Source organism: Dunckerocampus dactyliophorus, chromosome 17, assembly GCF_027744805.1.
Source record: "Dunckerocampus dactyliophorus isolate RoL2022-P2 chromosome 17, RoL_Ddac_1.1, whole genome shotgun sequence".
Classification (NCBI taxonomy): Eukaryota; Metazoa; Chordata; class Actinopteri; order Syngnathiformes; family Syngnathidae; genus Dunckerocampus; species Dunckerocampus dactyliophorus.
Window position 1 is genome coordinate 3334930 of NC_072835.1, and position 20337 is coordinate 3355266.

Sequence of the window (20337 nt, forward strand, 5' to 3'; positions counted from 1 at the left end):
AGTAAATATTTACTGTTAAAAACACTACAAAAAATGTCTTCACAGTAGTTTTTTTATGTTTGCCCAAATAGTTTCTCTTTTTTTGTTTTGAGGAAGGCACCAATCACCGCTTAAGCATGAGTGCTAATTGTGACAATTCACGGGACTACACTGCAACCTTGCCCCCTCCCCCCTCGTCCCCTGCAGCCGGGCTCAGACCAGGCCTGCGGCAGGGCGAGCGGTGGGGCGCGACCCAACCTCACATGGGTAAGGAGGTTTTTGGAGGACGGAGGTCACCGTCGGCAGCGTCTGCTTGTCCCAGTCGCCCTTGAAGAAAGAAAGGTGTGATTTTAGTAGCGTAGCCCACTAAAACTAGAAACTCCTTTGAAATTGCATCAAAATAATATCAAAAACTTGAAAAATGTGTATGTGTTTTCATGTTTGGTCCTCAATAAGCCAAATAAGAACACACAATTGAGAATAAACATTTGGACTTTATTCTTCTTATATCGTATTCTGCCACCAGTGTGTTATGTCACTGAATACGTGTCGATGGCGGCAGCGGCCCTATTTATTTTTGGTTACGTTCTGTGTAACCACGGTGGCGTAATTTATGACCAAACTTGGAAACGGGTCACCTGATGAGGAACCCACCCTTCAGGCCACAATATGTGAAGAACCCCCACACGTGTTACATCACTATTTCCTCATATCCTCACCGTTTGCTAGCATGGCAGCTGTTAGCATTGTTAGCATTGTTGTTTGTGATGCTTAACAGAAGGCAACTGGCTTCACATTGTTGTTGTTTGGCTGTGAGACTCACAGGAAAGAGGCGGGCGGTGGATTGGTTGCAGTGCATGGAGATGGGCGCCGTCTTGTAAAGCGAGTCCAGCACCTGCGTGGAGAAGCTGTCCCACTCCAGCCTGGAATACCGCGCCGTCACACTGTCCTCCCCGCACACACACTCATCCTTTCCTTGGAATCTGGGAGACACAACATCACCTCATAGCACCCACCTTGGATGGATGCTTTCCACGCACACACGCACGCACGACCTGTTAATGAAGCTGAAATATCTCTGCAGGTGTTCCAGGTCCACGTGGCTCTTGCACAGCTCCAGCTGAGTGCGAGGGTAGTAGTGGACGTAGTTGACGCACATTTCCTCCATGATGCCGAAACCACCCTGACGAGACACGCAGAAGACCAGCCGGGCCGCAAGATTAGGTACAAGAGCTTTCTCAAATAGTTTATTGTTGTGGTTTCATATTTTGGTGACCTTACTGAGCATATAATGGAAGATGTCCGATCTACAATACGTTTATTTTCGCGACTCTAAGGGGTCCACCCACTCACCACAGTCGGCTTGTCCCTGTCCTGGGTGTTGTAAGTACACTTCGTTACGAGGACATCACCCTGCAACACAAGTCATGCAGTATTAATACGCAAGTATTACTGCAGTAAAACAAGGCAAATCATTCAAGATGCTCGAAACCAAAGAAGGTTTGGACTTGCCGGTAAAACTTTGGCCATTTTCCTCAAGACTCTGATCGTCTACAAGGAAAGACAAAGCAAAACAAACTCCTTATAAGGCAGTAGAATCACGGGATTCTTATGAGTATTTTGTACTGGTATGTCATTCTTACTTGACATATTTGAATTTGATGTCATTAGAATGTAATTTTTATTGATCTATTTCAACAAATCCTTTAAAACTATTTTTAATGCAGAATACATATATTATTATTTATGCAACATATTCTTAGTACAGTCCTGTGACTTTTTCAAAAAAGCTTTTAATTTATTAATTTTTTTTCAGTTTCACATCCATCCATCCATCTTCTATGTCGCTTATCCTCATTAGGGTCACGGGTATGCTGGAGCCTATCCCAGCTGAGGCGGGGTACATCCTACTGGTCGCCAGCCAATGGCAGGGCACATATAGACAAACAAGCATTCACACTCACATTCATACCTATGGACAATTTAGAGTCTCCAATGAAGCTAACATGCATGTTTTTGAAATGTGGGAGGAAATCGGAGTACCTGGAGAAAACCCCCACACACACGGGGAGAACATGCAAACTCCACACAGAAATGCCCAACGGAGATTTGAACCCAGGTCTTCTCAATCTCCTGACTGTGTGGCCAACATGCCGCAGTTGCACATATAAATATTATTTATGTAATATATTTATAGTGCCGTGTTTTGACTTTTTAAAAAAAAAAGTTTTTTATTTATTTTATTTTATTGCCCCCATCCTGATTTCTTATTTTTTTGTGTGTTTGTCACACTTAAATGTTTCAGATCATCAAACAAATGTAAATATTAGTCAATGATAACACAACTGAACACAAAATGCACTTTTTAAATGAAACTTTTTATTATTAAGGGAGGAAAACAATCCAAAGCTACATGGCCCTGTGTGAAAAAGTGATTGCCCTCCCTGTTAAAACATAAAAAACTGAGCTGAATTGAGATCTATCAGTGTTGAAAAGGTTATAAAGCCATTTCTAAAGCTTTGGGACTCCAGCCAACCACAGTGAGAGCCTTTATCCACAAATGGCCTAAACATGGAACAGTGGTGAACCTTCCCAGGAAGGCCGGCCAACCAAAATGACCCCGAGAGCGCAGCGACGACTCATCCGAGGGGTCACAAAAGACCCCACAAAAACATCCAAAGAACTGCAGGCCTCACTTGCCTCAGTTCAGGTCAGTGTTCATGACTCCACCATAAGAAAGACACTGGGCAAAAACGGCCTGCATGGCAGAGTTCCAAGGCCAAACCCACTGCTGAACAAAAACAACATTAAGGATCATCTCAATTTTGCCAGAAAGCATCTTGATGATCCCCAAGATCTTTGGGAAAAATACTCTGTGGTCTGACGAGACAAAAGGTGAACTTTTTGGAAGGTGTGTGTCCCATTACATCTGGTGTAAATTTCAGAATAAGAACATCATACCAACAGTCAAATATGGTGGTGGTAGTGTGATGGTCTTCAGGACCTGGAAGACTTGCTGTGATAAATGGAAGCATGAATTCTGCTGAAGGAGAATGTCGGCCATCTGTTGGTGACCTCAAGCTGAAAGCAACTTGGGTTCTGCAGCAGGACAATGATCCAAAACACACCAGCAAGTCCACCTCTGAATGGATGAAGACTTTGGAGTGGCCTAGTCCAAGTCCTGACCTGAATCCTATTGAGATGCTGTGGCATGACCTTAAAAAGGCGCTTCATGCTGGAAAAGCCTCCAATGTGGCTGAATGACAACAATTGTGCAAAATTCCTCCCCAGCGCTGTAAGAGACTCATTGCAAGTTATCACAAACGCTTGATTGCAGTTGTTGCTGCTAAGGGGGGCCCAACCACTTATTAGGTTTGGGGGGCAATCACTTTTTCACACAGGACCATGTAGCTTTGGATTGTTTTTCTCCCTTAATCATAAAAAGTTTCATTTAAAAAGTGCATTTTGTGTTGAGTTGTGTTGTCATTGACTAATATTTACATTTGTTTGATGATCTGTATGTGTGTATTATTTATGTAATACATTTTTACTGCAGTATTTTGACTTTTTAGAAAAGCTTTTTATTTCTATTGTTTTATTTTTTGCGGTTGCACATATATAATATTATTGATGTCATATATTTAGATGCTAATATTATGCTTTTCATTCACAACAATATTCGTTTGCTGCAGCATGTGTAGCGTGGGATTTCTTTCCATTTCATTTCACGTGTTTGTGTGTTTACGCGTTCTCACCAGACTGCTGAACTGGACAAATGAGCGTTGACTTTCCTGCTCCATTCTTTGTCTATTTGAATATTTTGGTTTGTCACCTGGTAGTGTGTACTGAAGTGTTGGTCCTCCTGCACCACCTCCACCTCCTCGCCTCCCCTCACCAAGACCGTCCGCACCCCCCGGCCCGCCAAGTGTGTGTGCAGCTGTGATGCAAAGATAAAGATCCCCCCCTGAGGAAGAGCCTATGAGAAGAGATGGAGAGTCACGCAGGACAGCTTGCAGGCCCTGCAGGGACAATGAATAAGCAGTACTAATACTGTAAGTACTACAGTATGTTCTTACAGTGCGTGTACACTTGGAGGTGCAGTAGCCACTCAGGTAGAAGGTGTGCTGCTTAGGCGGGACGGCCATGATGGGAGTGTAGACCAGGCCCAGCTCCATGATCCCGGCGTCGTAGCGCCTCAGACTGGGGGTGTAGTGCAACCTTATCCCCGATGAGTCACGTCTGCCTGCACGGACCGCGTCACCCAGCATTAATGCACTTCACATGCGCTGCATTTCATAATGAAACTCATTCACACGCTCGCAGCGGCAGAATAATCACAAGTGTTCATGAGAGGATGGAGATTTCATTTTCATCCTGGACAAAGATTCCTTCCAGGAGACGAATGCAAGGACGGCGAAAGAGAAAAGGAAGTATCACTGATTTAGTGTCATCACCAAGACCACCCTGTGGATGCTAAATTAGGCCTATTTATACGAAATGAAGATAATTAGTTATATTTATGAAAGGAAAATAATGAGGTTTTCGGTCTGTCTCCACATGAAGCTCGTCTGTAATTGATTTCATTTGATTTGGTAAAGTCATTCATTATCTTTGCCTTATTCGCACAAGCATTGTTTCTCTGTTAATGACTTTAATACACAGTGTTCCCTCGTTTATCATGAGGGAAAGGTTCCCAAAATAGTCCGCAGTAAGTGAACTCCACGAAGTAGCCAACTATATACAGTATTTCTGTACAACGATTATGTACTGTGTGTTTTCAGGCTGTAAAATCCCTCATGCACGTTATCCACTTTTTCCCAGACAGGCAACAACATTTCCTCACGTGTTTCTCTGGTTTAAACACTCTCAAAAAAGTTCAAACCTTCGTTTGAATTAGAATAACCAGCGAGGTTGGACACAAGACGTTCTTAAGTGACGTATTTCACCCCTCTGACCGCGCCTCTTCATCCTGGCGCCGTTCCGCTGTGCTGTAGCGTTTTTGTATCTTGGTTAAAACCTGTTACTCCTGTCGTCGTATTTTCCTCCTCCTCGTTGTCCTCCGTAAACCGAAGATTCATTTAGAGCGTTCCCTCGCTACATCGCGGTTCACCTTTCGCAGATTTTTTTAAAGTGCAATTTTGCACGTTTTTTTTTAACAGCGTATGAACGCGCATTGAGTTCTGCGTCCTTGTGGTGTATTGGAGCGATCTATCGGTGCTCTGTTGCATGTGTCTGTTATTGTATTTACTCCTGCTACCAGTAGAGGGTGTTGTATACTCATGTGACAGTTGAAGACGCGTCCAGACGTGTCCAGTTCGTCTCGGAAGGGAGAACCCACCCATTGTGTTCTGCGCTTTGACTGGCTGGAGACCATTGTCAGTCAATCTCCTTTGTGCAGGACTGCCTGTTTCCTGTTGTGCTAGCAGCCAACGATCACACGTGCTGAAGAAAGGCAGAAGCCTGGAATGCTGTAAACGAGTCTTCGGTTCATGGAGGACGACAAGGAGGAACATGTTTTAACAAGGACACAAACACTCTACAGCCCAGCGGCGCCAGGACGAGCACTGTACTCTGTAACGGCGCCCTGCAGCTGCAGCATCTACCTTCCTTCAGCTTGTCCAGAAGTCCAACTTTTTGTGTGATTGTTAGCATCTTCCTCTGCCTTGTGGGTGCAGAACGTTTTGTCAAAATTGTTGGTTTTGACGGGGAAAAAACTTGCAAACATACAGCCTTCAGAGTCACACGGTAAGCTTCTTATTCCTCTTCTAGTGTTTATCGGCGGTTGCCAAGGAGCTCACATGGTTAGCTAGCTTTGTCGAGCCATGACCACATCAGGGGTGGCTCAGAGGAAACTGACTGACAATGGTCCACAGCCCAACGGTGCTCGAGGTGTTTCACAAGAATAACAACAGGTCACGACAAATAAGAACAGGGTAAGAGTGAATAAGATATAATAACAACTAAAACACAAGAAATACACATGCACAGAATCACATCTAAAATTCCCATCACCATCTGGTGTCAAATGCCATCCTGAATTAATGAGCTTTGCAAGTTAGAAGTCCAGCCAGGGAGAACATGCAAAGTCCACACAGGAACGCCCAACAGAGATTCGAACCCAAGTCTTCCCGATCTCCTGGCTGTGACTGTGTGGCCAACATGCTAACACCACGAGACCAGCACCCTGCCACATATAGTGGTTTTATTTATTCATTTTAAACAACACATATTACATTTTTAAAAATAATATGAAATATAAATGACAAAATCACACTATATATATATATATATATATATATTTGTATATTTGTTTTATATATATGTTTTTATTTCTATGTATCTATAACCCACAACTTAAATTGTATTTATTTATTTACAGTTTTTTTTAGCTATTTTAGCAGATGCATAAAAAAATCCATATTAAATTTTTAAAAACAATATTAAATATAATGTATAATCACACAATATCATCCCCTTTTGTATGCATACGTATTTGTATAATATTTTTATTATTATTGCTATTTATAATTTTATATTCAGTTTTTATAAATATTTTATATATATGTTTTTATTATATTTATTTAAACCCCACAACTTACATTTTATTTATTTATTTATTTATTTATTTTAGCTATTTAGCAGATGCAAAATTACAAAATTCAACGACACAACATAATCTTGCTTGGCAGAATTCAGGAAACGACCCCTAAAGCGCCTTCATAAGGAGTGCTATCATTCACATGCAATCATTTAATCACTGCTGTGTATGAAATATATCACATGTAGCGAAAAGAGATGCAAGGGAAACAGCAGCATCTTCTGGATGCTGGATCTGGCAGAATGTGATGCTAGTTTTATGCAGACAGTATATACAGTATACAGTATATTATATATGCAGTACTGCTAGTGTCATGCAGACAGTATATACAGTATACAGTATATTATATATGCAGTACTGCTAGTGTTATGCAGACAGTATATACAGTATACAGTATATTATATATGCAGTACTGCTAGTGTTATGCAGACAGTATATACGGTATACAGTATATTATATATGCAGTACTGCTAGTTTTATGCAGACAGTATATATGGTATACAGTATATTATATATGCAGTACTGCTAGTGTCATGCAGACAGTATATACGGTATACAGTATATTTATATGCAGTACTGCTAGTGTTATGCAGACAGTATATACGGTATACAGTATATTATATATGCAGTACTGCTAGTTTTATGCATACAGTATATACAGTATACAGTATATTATATATGCAGTACTGCTAGTTTTATGCAGACAGTATATACGGTATACAGTATATTATATATGCAGTACTGCTAGTTTTATGCATACAGTATATACGGTATACAGTATATTATATATGCAGTACTGCTAGTGTTATGCAGACAGTATATACAGTATACAGTATATTATATATGCAGTACTGCTAGTGTTATGCAGACAGTATATACGGTATACAGTATATTATATATGCAGTACTGCTAGTTTTATGCAGACAGTATATATGGTATACAGTATATTATATATGCAGTACTGCTAGTGTCATGCAGACAGTATATACGGTATACAGTATATTTATATGCAGTACTGCTAGTGTTATGCAGACAGTATATACGGTATACAGTATATTATATATGCAGTACTGCTAGTTTTATGCAGACAGTATATACGGTATACAGTATATTATATATGCAGTACTGCTAGTTTTATGCAGACAGTATATACGGTATACAGTATATTATATATGCAGTACTGCTAGTTTTATGCAGACAGTATATACGGTATACAGTATATTGTATATGCAGTACTGCTACAAGCATGCAGCAGTACTCATCAACTAGAAGGTGGCTGCGCTGACTGACACCCTCCCTCATTAGGAGTAATTATCTCTTCATGTTTGTTTGTGTGTCAGTGACATTCTGACGGCACTGACAGTAATTATGGGACTGGATGGAGGGGCGGAGCTTGTGCTGAGGCAACCCTGGGGGAGGTCTGCATCTTCACATAACCAGCATCATTGAGGTACACGCGCACAAGTACGTCTCCTCCACCCGATACGCATTTTCTCTTACTTGAAACATTGGCAAAGTCTTTATGCTGGCAACGGTTTGACCCTGGAACAGACTATTTCTATTTCCATTGTTGTCTTGGTGACCTTGTAGGATTGCTGTGTAGAAGAATAAGTCCGCAGCTTCTACGGAAAACTTCTCCCTGCTAATTTGTGTGTGTGTGTGTGTGTGTCTGTGTGTGTGTGTGTGTGTGTGCGTACCAGATATAAGGAGAGGGTTGTGATAGTGGACCTCCAGACGAAGGAACCTTGAGGAACCAGATCCCCCCATAGGCAGTCCTGCATCAGGAGGATAGTAAAAGGCCTGCAAGCACACACAAACGTAATTCTATAACACATTGTACATATTCTATAACATGCACGTACCATTTACACTGGGGGGAAGAAGTGTTTGTCACACTTAAATGTTTCAGGTCATCAAACAAATGTAAATATTAGTCAATGACAACACAACTCAACACAAAATGCACTTTTTAAATGAAACTTTTTATTATTAAGGGAGAAAGAAAAATCCATACCTACATGGTCCTGTGGGAAAAAGTAAAAAAAAAACGGCCTGCATGGCAGAGTTCCAAGACCAAAACCACTGCTGAACAAAAACAACATTAAGACTCGTCTCAATTTTGCCAGAAAACATCTTGATGATCCCCAAGACCTTTGGGAAAATACTCTGTGGTCTGACGAGACAAAAGGTGAACTTTTTGGAAGGTGTGTGTCCCATTACATCTGGCGTAAATTTCAGAATAAGAACATCATACCAACAGTAAAATGTGGTGGCGGTAGTGTGATGGTCTTCAGGACCTGGAAGACTTGCTGTGATAAATGGAAGCATGAATTCTGCTGAAGGAGAATGTCGGCCATCTGTTGGTGACCTCAAGCTGAAAGCAACTTGGGTTCTGCAGCAGGACAATGATCCAAAACACACCAGCAAGTCCACCTCTGAATGGATGAAGACTTTGGAGTGGTCTAGTCCAAGTCCTGACCTGAATCCTATTGAGATGCTGTGGCATGACCTTAAAAAGGCACTTCATGCTGGAAAAGCCTCCAATGTGGCTGAATGACAACAATTGTGCAAAATTCCTCCCCAGCGCTGTAAGAGACTCATTGCAAGTTATCACAAACGCTTGATTGCAGTTGTTGCTGCTAAGGGGGGCCAACCACTTATTAGGTTTGGGGGGGCAATCACTTTTTCACACAGGACCATGTAGCTTTGGATTGTTTTTCTCCCTTAATCATAAAAAGTTTCATTTAAAAAGTGCATTTTGTGTTGAGCTGTGTTGTCATTGACTAATATTTACATTTGTTTGATGATCTGAAACATTTAAGTGTGACAAACATGCAAAAAAATAAGAAATCAGGAAGGGGGCAGGCACTTTTTCACACCACGGTATACTTGTTGTAGAAAATGTCAGGTTGTCACATGTTTCACTTCTTCTTTAGCTTTTGGGAGTCCTGCACAAACATGCAACCTACTGTCTGTATTTTGTAGTTGCTTGTGTGTTTTTAACATGTAACTGACATAACATTTAACTCGTGACTGAAAGAACGAGATGGCGGATACAAGCGGCTGAAATGAGTTTCCTCCGCAGGGTGGCTGGGGTCACCCTAGGAGAGAAGGTGAGGAGCTCAGAGTAGAGCCGCTGCTCCTTCACATGGAGAGGAGCCAGCTGAGGTGGCTCGGGCATCTAGTACGGATGCCTCCCGGACGCCCCCCTGGTGAGGTGTTCCGGGCATGCCCAGACGGGAGAAGGCCCCGGGGCAGACCTAGACACGTCTCGGTCTGGGCTGAGACTACTGCCCCCGCGACCTGGACCCGGATAAGCGGAGGAAAATGGATGGATGGAAAATAATATAAAGTATGAAATGAATTAAAGTTTAAAATAAAAGATAAATAAAAGACATACAACTTTAAGTAATTTGTAAATACCTCATTAAAAAACAGTGAAATGAAATAAATATGAAATAAAACATCTAAAGTGGAATCTAAAATGAAGACAAATATAGTGTTCTTGTACATTTATGTAAGATAGAAGGTAGAATGAAAAAAGAAGTAAAAAAGTCAAATAAACATAAAGTAAAGGTCTCAAGTGAAAAAGACACGCAACAATGGTGTTGACGCGTGACGTCGTTTGATGGCATCTTGTTCCGTGTTACACGTCGTGGGGTGAAATACTGTAACGAGCCTTTGGATCATCACAATGTCATCACTGTTGGCGTAAATCTCATTTCAATCTTCATTCATCATTTCACCTTGCCGCAGATGCACGTCCGCTTGACGTGGTCTGACCCAACAGGAAACGTTATTTTTCTATTTGAACCTTTCTTTCTTACCATGAAAGCAAATAAAAATACTCTCAGGCTCCTCCGCGCACACGTCACCACGCGCTCGTCCTCCTCATCCTCTTTCATGTGCTGCAAGGTCGCCTTCCTTTGTGTGCTGAGCGCTGCCTTCCTGCCGGGGAGAATTGAACGCGGGTGTTTACGAGGCCGCGAAAGAGGCCTGAATATTTCCCACCCGATCTCGTCTTGGCAGCGCGCAAAGCAAGGAAAGCATCCTGCTTGTTTTGCTGCCGTGTAATCCAATCGGCTGGGGAACACAGAAATATGCTGACAGGCTCTCCTAACCCTGTCATCTCCTCTTTATGTGACCCTCACCCCCAATGCTTGCTACCTTTTACCCTCCAAACTTCATGTACTACAGCTATCTACTACTATTCCTATCAAATACTATCTATCTATCTATCTATCTATCTATCTATCTATCTATCTATCTATCTATCTATCTATCTATCTATCTATCTATCTGTCTGTCTGTCTGTCTGTCTGTCTGTCTGTCTGTCTGTCTGTCTGTCTGTCTGTCTGTCTGTCTGTCTGTCTGTCTGTCTGTCTGTCTGTCTGTCTGTCTGTCTGTCTGTCTGTCTGGCCGGCCTAGCTACATCCTCCACAAAAGCACAAAGAAATCCAGTTGATCCAATTGTTTTATAGGGTGTTGGCCTGCAGCACCATTAAAAAAAATAAAAAAAAAAAATTCAAATTTGACATGAAAAAGGCCATCCTGCTAGGAATGGAGGCTATTCAATTCAGAATCTGAGCCAGGCTTTTTTCAATGGCAAAAGAAGTAGCATCCCACATTTTCTGGAAATATTGTTTTCTAAAAGTAGAACCGACGTCAACCTCAACCAACGTCAAAGCAATCATGCTGTGTATTTTGTGCTTTTTCTTTGGCTTTTTGTGTCTTTTTGTCTTTTTTGTTTTTGTTTTTGTGAGTGAGGTTTAACATTTTCGGAAAGAAGTGACTCTAAAAGTCACACAAAACAACCAACCTCAACCAACATAAAAGAGTTAACGCTGCGCATGTTTGTCTTTTTCTTTGGCTTTTTGTGTGTGCTTTTCTGCCATTTTCGGAGAGAAGTATCCCTTTGATATTTTTGGGAAAACATTGACAACTAAAATTGCCCAAAACAACAAAAAAAGGTTTAAACCACCCCCAACCTCAGCTAAGGGTGCATTGGTGCTGTGTATGTGTTGCTTTTTCTTTGGCTTTTTCTTTTTCTTTTTTCCAAAAGGAGGGGGGTTTAACATTTTAGGAAAGATTTGGCTCTGAAAGTCACACAAAACAGCCAACATAAAAGGGTTAACTCTGCACATGCTCGGCTTTTTCTTTGGCTTTTTGTGTCTATTTTTTGCGATTCCAAAAGAATTTTCAGGAAATATTTGCTTGTAAAAGTCGCACAGAACAACAACAAAAAGGTGGGAACCGCCACCGACCTCAAGCAACATCAAATCATTAACTGGTACTCTGCATCTTCTGCTTTTTCTTTGGCTTTTGGCTCTTCTGCCATTTCTCATTCTGAGAGAAGCATCCATTTGATATTTTTGGGAAAACGTTGCCAGCTGAAGTAGCCCGAAACAACAAAAGAAAGGGTTTGAACACCCCTGACCTCAGCTAAGGGTGCATTGGTGCTGTACGTGTGTTGCTTTTTCTTTGGCTTTTCTTTTCTTTCTTTCTTTGTGTGTGTGTGAGTCGCCATTTAACATTTTTGGAAACATTTGACTCACAAAACAACCGAGCTCAGCCAACATGAAAGGGTTATCCGTGGTTAACTTCTTTTTACGCTTGTGTGACTTTTAAAATGTGACATCAAAACATGCCTTTGCTTTACAATGGCAGCGGTTTGAGCCTGGAACGGACTATTTGCATGTCCTGGAGGTAACGTTCCAGTACGATGGAGGTATGAGTCTGTGGGTATTATTAGCACGCAGTACGGGTTGCTCCCACATGGAGGCTGGCTGCGAGCCCTGATGACACGCTTGCAGGCTTTTGTTTGTATGATTTGAGTAGGAGTGAATCCTGGACTGCAGTAGAAATCCCACCAAGCTTCTCCTCCTAATTAAGACGCCTGTGGTGTCAGGTGTCCTCCATTGTTGTGGAGCTGTGGGCATGAACGTCCATACTCGCCGTCCTACCTCAGCGCCCATGGCCCAAGCGGCCAGCACGTGGCGGCAGGAGTTCAGCTTGCCCGGCTTCATCTTGTCGTCACAGGAGCCGCTGTAGTCCGGGACGTCTCTCACATCCGGGGAACACTCAAACACCTCCATGTGGTGCACGATGGCCTCGTTGCCTGCCGTCACCACCGACTCGTACTGAAAGAAAACAAACGTAGACCACTGTTTCAACATCCCTCGTTGGATGCTTCAACTTTTACTGTGGAAACGCCAAAGTTTGAACCCTAAAGGAACGAATACAAACAGAATATAATAATAATCTGTTCCAGGGTCAAACTGTGGCCGTCAGAAGTGTAAAAATAAGTTCACCAACAGAAAACACTCATTTTGGGACTTTTTGCGCTTCGCAGCTGACCAGTTAGAGACCAGCTAGCTTGTGGCAATTTAAAAATTAATAATAATAATAATAATAATACATATATTGATTTATATTATAAGCAATAAATCAGTAATTGTTTTAATCAATACTTTAAAAAAAATAAATGAATCAATAAAAAAATAAAAATCAAATAAGCTAAAATATCAAATAAATAAAGTAAATGAATAAATAAAATATAATTACAGTAAATAAAAATATATATAAAAGTATGAAAATTAATTTAAAAAATAAAATAAGATGAAAGATATAATAAATAAATAAAATGAATAAATAAAATATGATTACCTTCAATCAAATAAAAATAAATAAAAATAGTAAAATGTGAAAGTATGAAAATACATTTTAAAAATGTATTACATAAAATTAAATGAAGAAAATAAAAATAAAATTAAATAAAAGCCATGTAACATTAATAATAACACTCACTTGATTTGTGACCCTTTGTGTTCCAGTTGGCAGCTTATGGCAATTTACTATTTTATTTTATTTTATTTTATTTTATTTTATTTAATGAACCCCTGTGACATTAAAAACAACGCACTACGTTTTCAAAGAACTTCGTAGCTACTTAACTGTCATGCAAGTGTAACAAGTGTAAAAATAAGTTCAACAACAGAGAACACTTGTTTTGGGACATTTTGCATTTCTAATGCCAACTTCACTGCGATTGGCTGGCGACCAATCCAGGGTGTACCCCGCCTGTTGCCCGAAGTCAGCTGGGATAGGCTCCAGCATGCCCCCGCGACCCTAATGAGAGAGGCAGCATAGAAAATGGATGGATGGATGGCGACCTCATTGCCATACAAGTGCAAAAATAAGTGTAGTAGCGAGCCAATCGGCAGCTTGCAGGTGTAAAAAGAAGTTAACCGCTGTCGCTTTTGAAAACGAGTATAGCAGCTAGTCGTCGACGTCGTGTCCTTTCAAGCGCAAATGTAGCTAGGGCTACTTCACTGTCATACAAGTGTAAAAAGAAGTTGGATGCAAACTGTCGTTACCATGACGATGTGGTTCTTGGCCATGTTTTCCGGCAGCTTGTGGATGAAACACCAGTAGGTGGTCTCCTCGCCGGGGATGACCACGTCGGGCGCCACCACGTCCAGCGTTTGCACGTCGGGAGGCAGCGTGGGCGGCGGCGTGTCAGGGCGGAGCATCAGGACCCTTTGGAGGCCCGTGTGGATGCCTGACAGGTTGAGCCGCTCCAAGGAGGCAAGTGGTTGATCCAGCAGTCCGTAGATGATGTGCACTGTTCCCTCCTAAAGCCACATAACACGAGAATAATGACATATTTACTGTATAAAAGCTATTTATATGGCCCTATATGGCCCACTAAGCCCACGTCTCACTGGGTTGCCATGGTAACCATGCTGGCCTGATGGTGGCCTTATATCACTACAATCACAGAAGTTAGGGCCATACTGTGTTTTAAAGAAAAATAAATGCTCAAATTGAGAGGAAAACACTCATAATCAGGGAACTAAAGTCATAATATGATTTATATTTATTTATTATATTTTAGCTATTTGATTTTTTTGATTATTTTTATTTTAATTTTAAGTATAACGTTGAAATATTAAGAGACTTTAATTGGATTTTTAAAAGAAAAAAAATGATATTGTGGGAAACAGGTTTAATATTGTGAGAATAAAGTGTTATGGTACCATAAAAATGTGTTTTAGTATATTAAAGTCACCAAAAAAAATGTTAAATTATTATAAGAATAAAATCTTATTTTACTACTATAATGCTTGTCAATTTTACAAAAACAACTTTTATTTTTTTCCAAGAAAAAAATGTGTAACATTGCTGAAAAAGTGTGCATACAAATATAAAAATATTGTTTTAATTAATAATAGAATAATATAATATATTATTAATATATTTTTTTTTAATTCAAGGAAAAATCATCATAATGCAACATTAACATCTTAGTTACCAGAATAAAGCAGACTATCGTGAAAAATAAATTTTTGCAGAAGTTGTCATATGATGAGGAAAAAAGGCACACAATGTGAATAAAGAATCAAAAATAAAGAATATTTTTTTCTAAAAAAAAATCATAATGTTGCAGGAAAAATACTACAACAAAGAATAAAATGTATTATTAAAAGAAAAGGTTCATACTTGTATTAATATTATGACGAAATGGTTGTCGTACACGCAGAAAAAAATATAAAAAATTATCCTACAGGGAAAAAGTAGTTATACTGTATATTCAAATTATTAATTAAATAAATAAATAAATAATTACATAAATGATTAATATTTTACTTGTCGGAATAAGGTTGAATATTCTGAAAAATAAATAAGAAAAAAGAATAAAATAAGGAAAAATATTTGTTATTGTATGTGGGAAAAAAAATCATAATGTTGCGAGGAAAATACGACATTCATTTTCCAAGAATAAAATGCGTAATTAAAGGAAAAGGTTGATACGTACGTATTGTACTAATACCACGACGCAAATATGAGTCATAAACCCAGAAAGGAAATGTAATGTTATGACAATAAAGTCGTATTTATTTTATTTTTTGGGGGGGAATAAAGAGCTAATTTAGCGAGGTACCTCAATGAGGTAGTCTCTGGGGTCGCAGGTACTAAAAGCTCTCTTGAACAGCAAGTAGAAACCTTCAGACGTCCATTTGGCTTCCATCAGCTCGTAGTCCTGCTGGCTGTCCAGGGTCACATGTCCCTCGCTGTCGCTCCATGCGTCCTATCGGGGGAGGACACGCACACACACACACACAGTACATGTACGTGTTATGCTGTATCCTGTACAATATGGACATGAGAATGCGTGCATGGAACAGCATCAGCATGGAACCCTGCTTCCCAGCAGGGTTTGTGTTTGTGTGCTGAGGAGACCATCGCAGCAGCTGCGTCCGTCCACGTCTCTTGTCTCTTATCTGTTATATTTCACACATTTCAAGTCCAGAATAGCACCTAAGATCTATTTCTTTACTTCTCTTATGTAACCCGTCCCAACAGCCAGCAAGCATCCCACCATGCACGTCTTTATATAACATCGAGCACCTCTTACAGTACGTCTGATATATATGCTCTATATATATAAATACACACTAGCTGTCAATCCATTCACAGATTTAATCACAATTAGTCACATTTGTCCGCAGTTAACTCATAATTAATCGCATTTAATTGCAGATGAAAAAAGTTAGTATCTGTAATAAATAGGGATGTAACTGTCTTTGTGGTAAACGATTCGATACGCAACTACGACAACTACATCAAATTTAATATAAAGGGATATCATTTTTGGAAATATGGGCCATTATTTTATTCAAAAATAATATACAGTGAGAAATTCCACGTTTTTTGAATGTTTAATGCAAGCGGCGATTTGTTCGACGGTCCTTGAACGCACCTCCTCCAGTTCTCACACACTGTATTACGCTACTACACTGTATTTTTACCCTTTTTCTTTCACCTCATATTTGCTCCCAAATGCTGACACTCTGTGGGAATGCATAAAGGTAAGATTTGATGACCTTATTGAGTGCTAATGTGCATATTTGTGGTACACAAGCTCTCTGAAAAACAAGTCCAGGCTGGTACTGGTGGGTGGTGGCTCTGTATTCATTTAGTGCTTTTAATTTGATGGTGTTCCTGTCATAGTTTTACACAACATACATAGGATCAATTAGATAGTTTAGTTTAAATATTTTTTAAAATGGGGGGGCAAAAGTAGGTTTACACTTACTTCATTATCTGTTTCACCTTAACAGCCACGTTTTAGATAGAATTATAGAAAATAATACTGAACCTTTACTGTATTCTGTGCTACTTACTCATGTCTTAAAAACGTTATACATTTGTTTTTTATTTCCAGGAACCCTGAACTGTGAACGATGGCAAACAATTACGATGCAGACCAAAGAAAGTGGATAATAAAGCAGTATTGGAAGTTGGAAAATGCCGAGCATGTGCGCACAGCTTGGCAAGAAGCCTTTCACCTTCGCGCAAGGCAATGTATCGCATCAGGGAGACATTTGGACCGCTAGGTTCAGTGTGTAATGCTCCAAAATCTGGACGTCCGAAGACTTCCGTGGTTGAGGAAAGGAAGATGTTGGTGGCTAGTCCAAAGAAGTCCGCACAACGTGCTTCGCGACAACAATCCATACCAAGAACATCATTGCGACATATGCATAATGGATAAGCTGAAAATGAAACCTTCCACGACTGGTACACGGTCTTTTGGAGGATGACCCAGACAACCCTACTCTTGGCCCGCCCCGTGTATAACTTGTTAGCTTATCTACTGCACATGTGTTGCTGTACAAAACCTCAAAGTGGCAACGTTGCATCCTTTCATTTTTCACTTTGTGCCAAAACCTTTGGACACCCCTGCCCTGCCTTAAATAGTAAGCATGAGTAGAAAAATATTTGACTGGTGTCCATTTTCTTACAACACAAGCAGGACGTAGAAAAAGGATGTATTTTGTGGTGTAAATGATGCAGTGTGGCCTAATGCAACTGTCTGTTTTAAACCTCAGCACATCCTAAATGGTTGCTGTTGTTTTCCTTCCCAAGCAGACGTGAATGCCAGCGACTCACCCCGAAGTAGCTTTTGCTTCCCGAGTCCCACAGCACCACCAGATCAGCGCGGGTCAGCTGGCCTCGCTCCGACATACCCAGCACCACGCCGTGCTTGAGCCGGGCCACCTTCAGCTCCATGGTCACCTCCTGCCGCTCGTAGCTGACGTTCCACGCCAGCTTCAGCTCCCCCAGCGGGTCCAGCAGCACCCGGAAGGGCATGGGGAGAGCGGGCGAAGGCTGGGGTTTGGACCGGGCCAGCTCCACCACACCGACGGCGGCGGGAGCCTGGTAGGAAGCCACCAGGATGACCATGAGGGCGGCCAGCGCGGTGAAGTACATGATGGTGACGTCCTGCAGGCGCAGGTCTTTGCTCAGGATCCTCATGATCTTCTCTCACGCCAAGTGGGTCAGTATCTCCTACTCATCTTGTCCACTCTGTCCACTCCTGCTGCTTTTTAAGAGACTCCTCCCTTACCATTTGTCTGTTTTTATCCCACCTAATGCCATTATTTCTTCTGCCTAATTCAATTGTCTACTTTGAGGCCCCTCGGGTGCTCAAACATGATTCTGCACATCAGCCGCACCCAATTTGATCCACATCCAACCCATGGACAATATCAACGAGAATCAGCTGACTGTGATTGCTCCCTCCATCGCTTCTTCTTCTTTTTGGAAGAAGATGATGCTGCCATTGTTGAGCAGATATCACAGAACTTCCTCTGACCTTCACAGCAAACGTCTGCGGCCATAAAGCACTTCATGTGCTCCTATCTGACCTCCGGGCGACAAACAACCTAATTGTGGCCTGCCAATTATGGGATGCACAAACAAGATGGACACTTTCAAGTGGCTTAAAAAGGTTAGCGGAGCCCCGAAGGGAGCGCCGATGTGACAGGTGAGCGTCACATGCCCCCCACCCCATGAGAACGCTACAAACGCAAAGATGATACCATGCACAACGTGCGATATCAATGATAATGATGACAACAAGCCAAAAATAAAATAGTAAAATAATAGTAGAATAAAATAGTACTAATCTTTTTTTTTTAATGAAATGAAGTTAAAAAATGTCATTCATTATTCAAGAATAGATTCATTTAAAAAAATATTTAAAATATCCAGAAAATCCCCTCCAACTCATGATAACTTAAAAAAAAAATAGTAAAAATGTATTTTTTTTTAATTAGAAATTTACCGTAATAAAAAGTATGTCACATTGTTCACAATTTTTTTTTCAAATTAAAAATACCCAGAAAATCCCCTCCACCTCAAGATAACGTTACAAAAGCAAAAATAATACCATGCATAGGCAATTTAAACAAATTAAATATCAGAAAATCCCCTCCAACTGCAATGCACAGCACATGATATCAATTAAAGCAGAAAATAATACATCAGCCTATCAAAGTAGTCAAATCTTTTTTTTAATTGGAAAGTTAGTTTAAAAATATACTATAATATATAATACCATGCAGAGTGCATGATATCAGTTAGACCAGAAAATAATAATACCTTAATATAAGCCTGTCAAATTAGTACAAATCTTTTTGTTTTAAAGAGAAATTAAGTGCTCTGGGGTGGGGGTGCTCTGCCGGGCGCTTGGGCCTTTGTCGCTGCCGGTCTTTGTGCTTTACTGGTCCGCTGTCTGTGTCTTTGCCTCCCCTGGGTCGTCTGCGGGCTTGTTGGGGGTGGTGCTCCGGTGCGCGGGTGGTGCGCCGTCAGTTCTGGGGTCGGGTGGGTGGTCTGGCTTCTGGCCGCTGGTGGGGTCCGGCAGCTGGTCTGGTGCTGGTCCCGCCTTCTCAGCTCTGGTGCATGGCCTCCCTGCGGCTTGGGGGTGCGGCACTCCTTCTGCGGGGATTTGCTGCCCCGTGGGAGTCGGCTGGCGCTGTGTGGTGGGTTGCCCTGCTGCTCGCCCGTCTGCCCACCCGCTTGCTCATTCTCTGGCTTTCCTCCTTGTCCTGCCGTTGGGATGGCGGGGGTCTGGGGTTTTCTTGCTCCCTAGTGGTCCGCGTTCTCCGTGGCTCAGGATCTGGGTTGTGGGTCTGGGACCCCTGGGTCCCCCACTCCGCTGCACCGGCGACGACGCTTCTAGGTATCGGGCAGTTGACCATGGTGTGTGAGTGTGCGTGTGTGTGCTTTTATTTATTTAATCTATTTATTTATTTTTTTTTTTATTTTTTTTTTTTTTATAGGGGTTACACAGGGGTTTGCTCTGTGGGGGCTGGTGCCGGGCTCCGTTTCCTGGGGGTACGGGTGGCGTGGGTTACTGGCGCTTTCGCCGTCGGCGGGCTCCTTTCCGGTTGCGAGGGTCTCTGGGCCTGCTGGTGTGTGGCCCCCGGTGCCCGTCTGCCCTTGTGGGGGTGTGATCTCTCGCCGGTCCTGGGGGTTGGCTGTCCTACCCCCTATTGTTGTCGCTGTTGTTGTTGCTGCGGTTGTCCTTGTCTCTCTCTTTTTTGTCCCCCTCTTATCCCCTCACCCCCCTCTCTGTATTCTTTTCTCTTCTTCTCTATCCCCTCCTGCTCCGGTCCGGCCGCTACACATTTGCATAACAACAAAACATCAAAGTCAAATAAATTCTGTATAACAGGGGAAGTGTATCTCACACCTTTCCCTGATAGAGCAAATCTGTTGAGCACTGAGGGCATTTAGATCAACAATACTGTCTGCCCTAATGGCCGGACAGGACAACAAAAAAGAAATGAAAAAATATGAGAAAGTAATTTCAAAAAATTAAATATCAGAAAATCCCCTCTAACTACAATGCACAGTACATGATATCAACTACACCGGAAAATAATACATTCATATAAGCCTGTCAAAGTAGC

The 20337-nt window shown here is 41.4% G+C and overlaps 1 protein-coding gene across 1 annotated transcript; it reads right to left on the bottom strand.

Moving 5' to 3' along the window:
- On the bottom strand, positions 1-19956 carry dbh (dopamine beta-hydroxylase (dopamine beta-monooxygenase)). Its single transcript, XM_054756186.1, has 12 exons — positions 17531-19956; positions 15522-15668; positions 13954-14211; positions 12541-12717; positions 8275-8377; positions 4056-4222; positions 3812-3955; positions 1492-1530; positions 1333-1392; positions 1035-1162; positions 803-962; positions 1-306 (listed from the first exon to the last, which is right to left on the bottom strand). The coding sequence occupies exons 1-12, from the start codon at positions 17894-17896 to the stop codon at positions 193-195; spliced, it is 1863 nt and encodes a 620-aa protein (XP_054612161.1). The 5' UTR covers positions 17897-19956; the 3' UTR covers positions 1-192.
- Between the last annotated feature and the right edge of the window lie 381 nt (positions 19957-20337).